General features: G+C 36.3%; 2 protein-coding genes across 2 annotated transcripts; one reads left to right on the top strand and one right to left on the bottom strand.

The window, feature by feature from the left end:
• Positions 1-648: 648 nt before the first annotated feature.
• Positions 649-1,612, bottom strand: LOC121117239 (uncharacterized). The gene is made up of 2 exons (XM_040711609.2): positions 1,513-1,612; positions 649-1,442 (listed from the first exon to the last, which is right to left on the bottom strand). Exons 1-2 carry the CDS (start codon positions 1,522-1,524, stop codon positions 819-821), a joined length of 636 nt encoding a protein of 211 aa, XP_040567543.1. The 5' UTR covers positions 1,525-1,612; the 3' UTR covers positions 649-818.
• A 2,344-nt stretch (positions 1,613-3,956) lies between these two features.
• Positions 3,957-4,920, top strand: LOC121117238 (uncharacterized). The gene is made up of 2 exons (XM_040711608.2): positions 3,957-4,056; positions 4,127-4,920. The coding sequence occupies exons 1-2, from the start codon at positions 4,045-4,047 to the stop codon at positions 4,748-4,750; spliced, it is 636 nt and encodes a 211-aa protein (XP_040567542.1). The 5' UTR covers positions 3,957-4,044; the 3' UTR covers positions 4,751-4,920.
• Positions 4,921-7,193: the final 2,273 nt, after the last annotated feature.

The raw sequence follows: 7,193 nt of genomic DNA, 5'->3' as shown, positions 1-7,193 counted from the left end.
GTAAGTATAGAATTCGGAGATAAGTTTTTTACAACCAAATTATGCTCCAAGAAAGGCAAAATAATTTAGTTTTTCCATTAAAGGGACCAGTGCTAAATTAATCACGTAAATAAGGTAATATTGTATCCCCTTGCCGAGCTCTTCTTCCACAATAAATTGCCTTGGAATATACTCCGTTTACATTAGTTATAAAGTTCTAATCATGTTGAAGATGTCCTAAATCAGATATTTTTTTATTTCCCTCAATCTCTCAGTTTGTGAGAAACTGTGTCGAAGGCTACTGAAATTCCTCTGAAAAAAATGCACAATGTGTTTCTCAGTTTTCACTGTATTTATCGTTTGAGTAAAAAAAAAACTGGGCATCATCAAATATATTAGTTATTTTTTTCGGCAAAGTGTCCGTTTGGCAAGCTGAACATTCGGCTAGTTCAGATAATTTATTTATTAAAACCAACGCAACAGATACATAAGTTCCCAATTTGGAAAGTGGGTAAAGACCTTAAGGCAACACCATGTGAACACCTAAGCTACGGTGCATCCTACTGCAGTCCTAACAAGCAAACATGAAGTATTTGAACAAATCACCCAATAACATTATTTTTGATAAATCAGAAATATCATTGAAGAGAAATAAGAATAATAAACCCATTATATCATTTAGTTTTTCATTTTAATTTTCTAAAAAAATTTCATGAAACCTTTGGTTGGTGTAATGAAGTGTTTTCATCTGAACAAAACTCGCAAGCAATTGAGTGCAATACATAAAAACAAGACTAGATGGTTCTTTCTAGAGATATTGAATAAAAGGGATCAAGATATTAGTAGGCTTTGGCATGGGCAGCGAAGTGACCCGCACGGGCAGCTTGGATCTCAGGAGACTCCACAGGAACAACAGCACCGTTAGGGTGAGCAACGAGTCCGTTGTATCCATGACCATATCCAGCTTGGTGGCCAGCATGAGCAAACCCGTGGTGAGCAGTGCCATGATGAGCAAAACCATGGTGGGCAGCACCGTGGTGAGCAGGACCATGATGAGCAAGACCATGGTGGGCAGCACCGTGGTGAGCAGGACCATGGGCATGAGGATATCCAGCAGCATAGTGGCCAGCTCCTCCAGCAGCAACATGGGCGGCCTTGGCAGCAGCTACGTCAGGTGTGTCTGCAGGGGTAATAGCACCGTTGGGGTGAGAGACCAAGGGAGTGTATCCAGCAGCAGGGTAGGCAGCAGCACCATGAGCGTATCCATGGCCATGAGGAGCAGCGTGGTGAGCATGTCCATGAACTGGTCCGTGAGCATAGGCACCTCCATGAGCGTGTCCCTTAGCAGCAAAGTGTTGAGCCTTAGCATGAGCGATGGCGGGTGTGTCAGCGGGGACAACAGCTCCATTAGGATGGGAAACCAAGTAGGAAGCGGAGGCAACAGCCAAAAGAGTAGAAAGAACCTGAAATAAAATGGAATGCAAAGATATATTTCAAACGTCCAAAATCTCTAAACACTTTGTTTCCTCTCACCAAAAACTTCATTGTTGTATATTAGGTAAAAGTGCGCTAGTGTTCAAAAACAAACTGACTTGCTATCTAAAGAATACAAACCTCTTTATATACTAGGAATATATTTATATTTTTTTCACATGATATACTTAAGACGGGGGTACGCCTTGTCTGCATATGAACGGAGGGCTTAACTTCACCACTGCAGTGGTTGAAGTTTTCTTAGATTGTATGTTGGAAATTTGTCAATTGTCCTTAATGACTATGTACATATCTAATATGGCGGTGATTTTCCTATAGTATATGATTTGTGACTTCAATGAAAACACTTTATAGTTAATTAACTTTAATCTTGGTTTTTTTAATGTAAAGTTTTTCATCACTAGGTGTCCGCTACAATGATTGTGGTAAAAGTTTGCAGAATTTTTTTTTGCAGTAAAATTGTGTTATCCGTTATTTTTGTGAGACAAAATTGTTGTAAGGAATATCATCATGAAGTAATTTCATTGGAAGAATATGCCGCTTCCCCTGATCATCATTGACCCTTTCTAATATCCAAAAATATATCCCAGCCCTCAGGTTGTACTGGTGAAATGCTACGGCCCAAGGCAGTTTAAACGCCACCGCCGTTGCATTTCTAAGAATCAAGGACCATTTCTAATAAGCTATAAAATATAGGTGAACTGCTGGGCCCAAAATCAGTTTTTCAGTACTCCTATCTCGAACATCAAGGAAAGAATCGCAAATCGCTTACTTCTCCGTTATCAAATATAATATCACTAGACATGATGGATTATTGATTTTGGACATCTCATGGATTGACTAACAAGCATTAGCATAATATATTAGGAAATATAAGGCACCTAAAATTTTTGAGGGCCTGAAATCTTCACATAAAGTTGTTCCATCCATACGTACCATAATTAACCAAATTAAATGATTTCATGAGTGTCGAATAGATTTTTTTTAGTACCGTTTCTGTAGTCATTAAATACATATAAAGAAATTAATTGATGGAATTAAAGAATGAGAAATGAATTTACATAAATAGTTGTTAAACAAGTTAATGAAGTTGTGCCGGATTCTCATTCTAAATTGAAATGAACAAATATATAGAGTTATGATATTCATAAATATCATTAAAGACCGTTATTACAAACGTAGTTACATATTCAAATGTCACCGTATCATACTAGAAAAATGAACATAAAAGCATTTAAGTCACTTGTGATGATTCTTATAACTTGGCTTGATATTCATTGGAAGTAAGACTTCAAAGTCTTCGATATAAAAATTCGAGGATTCGAGTTGTTTGAGTAACCACGAAATGCACTATTTTTCTTTGTTTTTAGACAGGAATGAAGGTTTATGAAGATTCATTTTTTAATAAAATATAAAAACTAGCGTGTACAAGTTTCTTTGATGGTATTTTTTTCAGATGTGAACCAAGTAAAACTTTAAAAAAAAGTGGCAAAACGGGAAAGAAAACAATAAGCCGGTGAAACATGTCTTGTCCGCCAGAGGCGGTATTTTTTTATTATTTCTGCCTCCAAGAAAATAACTAGATATAAACTAGAATATATTTTTTTGCGCACTGTAAGCTGATACCTACTGGAACATTACTCTCCATGGTCTCCATGTTTTGGAGTAGTTCTACTCTAAAATGCAACAGGAGATCCTTGTGGAAAATCCTTGAGTTTTTTTTTTCTCTAACGAGGCTTCAAAATTGAAGGGTCCATCTTTTCATACTTCATGGAATAATTTGTTGGGGTCTCTCTGAAGATAGAAAAATTGATGGAAATTCATGATGTTAAATCGGAAGTTGAAACAACTCAATACTGGTCTGCCAAAAGGTATAAGAGAACATTTAAGAATAATTTTCCTCAGATAATGATATTCCCTACAACAATTTTGTCTCACAAACATAATGGATAACACAATTTTACCGCAACAATTTTTCCTTCAAAATTTTTACCATAATCATTGTAGCAAGCACCTATTATTTTGTTATAATAGGTCTTAGGAAGCTACAAACCAAGCAAAAAAAAAAAATATTGCCACATACGACAAACTCCTTTTAGTAGGGCAAAAAACGACTGGAAAAATAAAGTGCATTTCATGTATAAAGTAATCCCTAATTCTTGTATGGACAAACATTTTGTTATTTGTCCATGTAAACATTAGATATTAATAAATGGCTCTAGTGATGAAAAACTTTACATTAAAAAAACCAAGATTAAAGTTAATTAACTATAAAGTGTTTTCATTGAAGTCACAAATCATATACTATAGGAAAATCACCGCCATATTAGATATGTACATAGTCATTAAGGACAATTGACAAATTTCCAACATACAATCTAAGAAAACTTCAACCACTGCAGTGGTGAAGTTAAGCCCTCCGTTCATATGCAGACAAGGCGTACCCCCGTCTTAAGTATATCATGTGAAAAAAATATAAATATATTCCTAGTATATAAAGAGGTTTGTATTCTTTAGATAGCAAGTCAGTTTGTTTTTGAACACTAGCGCACTTTTACCTAATATACAACAATGAAGTTTTTGGTGAGAGGAAACAAAGTGTTTAGAGATTTTGGACGTTTGAAATATATCTTTGCATTCCATTTTATTTCAGGTTCTTTCTACTCTTTTGGCTGTTGCCTCCGCTTCCTACTTGGTTTCCCATCCTAATGGAGCTGTTGTCCCCGCTGACACACCCGCCATCGCTCATGCTAAGGCTCAACACTTTGCTGCTAAGGGACACGCTCATGGAGGTGCCTATGCTCACGGACCAGTTCATGGACATGCTCACCACGCTGCTCCTCATGGCCATGGATACGCTCATGGTGCTGCTGCCTACCCTGTTGCTGGATACACTCCCTTGGTCTCTCACCCCAACGGTGCTATTACCCCTGCAGACACACCTGACGTAGCTGCTGCCAAGGCCGCCCATGTTGCTGCTGGAGGAGCTGGCCACTATGCTGCTGGATATCCTCATGCCCATGGTCCTGCTCACCACGGTGCTGCCCACCATGGTCTTGCTCATCATGGTCCTGCTCACCACGGTGCTGCCCACCATGGTTTTGCTCATCATGGCACTGCTCACCACGGGTTTGCTCATGCTGGCCACCAAGCTGGATATGGTCATGGATACAACGGACTCGTTGCTCACCCTAACGGTGCTGTTGTTCCTGTGGAGTCTCCTGAGATCCAAGCTGCCCGTGCGGGTCACTTCGCTGCCCATGCCAAAGCCTACTAATATCTTTATCCCTTTTATTCAATATCTCTAGAAAGAACCATCTAGTCTTGTTTTTATGTATTGCACTCAATTGCTTGCGAGTTTTGTTCAGATGAAAACACTTCGTTACACCAACCAAAGGTTTCATGAAATTTTTTTAGAAAATTAAAATGAAAAACTAAATGATATAATGGGTTTATTATTTTTATTTCTCTTCAATGATATCTCTTATTTATCAAAAATGACAGTGTGGGGGTATATTGGGTGATTTATTCAAATACTTCATGTTTGCTTGTTAGGACTGCAGTAGGATGCACCGTAGCTTAGGTGTTCACATGGTGTTGCCTAAAGGTCTTTACCCACTTTCCAAATTGGGAACTTATGTATCTGTTGCGTTGGTTTTAATAAATAAATTATCTGAACTAGCCGAATGTTCAGCTTGCCAAACGGACACTTTGCCGAAAAAAATAACTAATATATTTGATGATACCCTACTCCGATAAATACAGTTTTTTTTAATTCCGATAAATACAAATTAGTGAAAACTGAGAAAACAAAAAACATTGTGCATTTTTTTCAGAGGAATTTCAGTAGCCTTCGACACAGTTTCTCACAAACTGAGAGATTGAGGGAAATAAAAAAATATCTGATTTAGGACATCTTCAACATGATTAGAACTTTATAACTAATGTAAACGGAGTATATTCCAAGGCAATTTATTGTGGAAGAAGAGCTCGGCAAGGGGATACAATATGAGAATAAGGAAGACGGGAAACATCCCATCAGCTCTAAAAAATGGAATAATAACTCTTATACCAAAACCATGCAGCAATGCATCTGATCCAAAAGTTTGAGACCAATAACACTTTTGGAAATTCTTTATAAAATCATACCTTGAACAATTACCCAAAAGATTATGCCCATTTTAACTACAACTATTACTGAAGAACAGAAGTGATTCATGCCTGGAAGACATATTTATGATATAATGTTGAATACATCAAGAATAATCAAGAACATTAAACAAAGGGAGACGTATGGGGTAATACTTGCCGTGGATTTCTGCAAATCTTTTGATTCTTAAAGTCCTTAGATAATTTTAAGACAAGTCAACATATATCTCGGTAATGATATCTACCATATGGTCAGAGGATTTATTTCCAATTCTAAATCTTATTTATACATTGACAATGTATACTCTAAGGCAATTAGTTGTATAAGAGGCGTACGTCAAGGTGATCCTATATACCCCATCTATTTAATCTATCACTTATCACTCTACTGGACAAAATAAATCGGTGTGATTTTCTTGGAATAGGACTTGGAGATTAAAAAAATCTCATGTGAATTTTATGCTGACGACAACTTCATTTTAATAGAGGCTCCAAATGAGGAAGAACTTAAGAAAATAGGGAGGTTTTGTATAAGGATGTACGATCGCTTCAAAAAGAAGTCTAGTTTCGGAATTAATAAAGAAAACACAATGATCCTAAGTATGGGACAGAAGGATATGAACTTTTATTTAAATTCAAAACTTATATATTTGTTGTCTGGAGATTGGAAAGGGATGTCTAATATTGCTAAGAGGCTGCAAAATATAAGAAGAGTACTATTTCCGAAATACAATATAGAAAAACTGGAAGTGCCCAAAAGAATGGGAGGATTTTGATTGAAGTCTATTGAAACAATAATTTTCAAGATCTTTGGAAAAATGCTTTTTAGAATTTAAAAAAAAAAAATTTTCCATGGATGATGGACATTACACAGGGTGTGATTTTGGGTGTTTACTTTTCGGGTCAAAGAATATTATATATTCTGACGAAATAAAAGATGAACATTTGGTATTTTGGAAGAAAATTGTATTTGGGAGGGGATATTGGAGATGACAGCTATCCTGTTTGTATCAAAATGGGAAGACTCTTGAGTCACAGAAGGGTAAGAAAGAAAGTGGGATCTGCAGAAAGGGCAGCTATAGAAAAAAAGACAATCATCAGCGACATATAAAGAGATTGGCATATGTTGAATGGATTAGTTGGAGTAGGAATTATAAAATTTACATGCTATCAGATCACTAATATGTTAATTGCACTTGGACAACCAAATTTATAAAAGCAGGGTGCCTTCTTTTAATCTAGAGTTACCCCCGGCAATTAAAAGAGGGAGATATATATTAGGTTTAAAATTGGGATTTTACAGAAATAATATAGAACAATGTCCATTTTTAAAATCCATTGTGGGAGTCTGGAGCAGGATGAAGGAGAAAAAAAGTTCAAGTCAATTTTTTCCTCACTAAAGAGCATAAAGAAAATGGAAAAGGGTAACAGATAAGCTTTGGGGAGAAACCTTTTGTGTTTGATAATAAAGTTTTTGTTGATTTTCAAGAAGGAAAAATTTATGAGAAGTATGGATAGCTTAAAATATCATTTAACTCTACATTTAATGGTAGTAGAGAATCAGGACGTCA

This window comes from Lepeophtheirus salmonis, chromosome 5, assembly GCF_016086655.4.
Source record: "Lepeophtheirus salmonis chromosome 5, UVic_Lsal_1.4, whole genome shotgun sequence".
NCBI lineage: Eukaryota > Metazoa > Arthropoda > Copepoda > Siphonostomatoida > Caligidae > Lepeophtheirus > Lepeophtheirus salmonis.
This window is presented reverse-complemented; position numbering and strand designations above follow the sequence as displayed.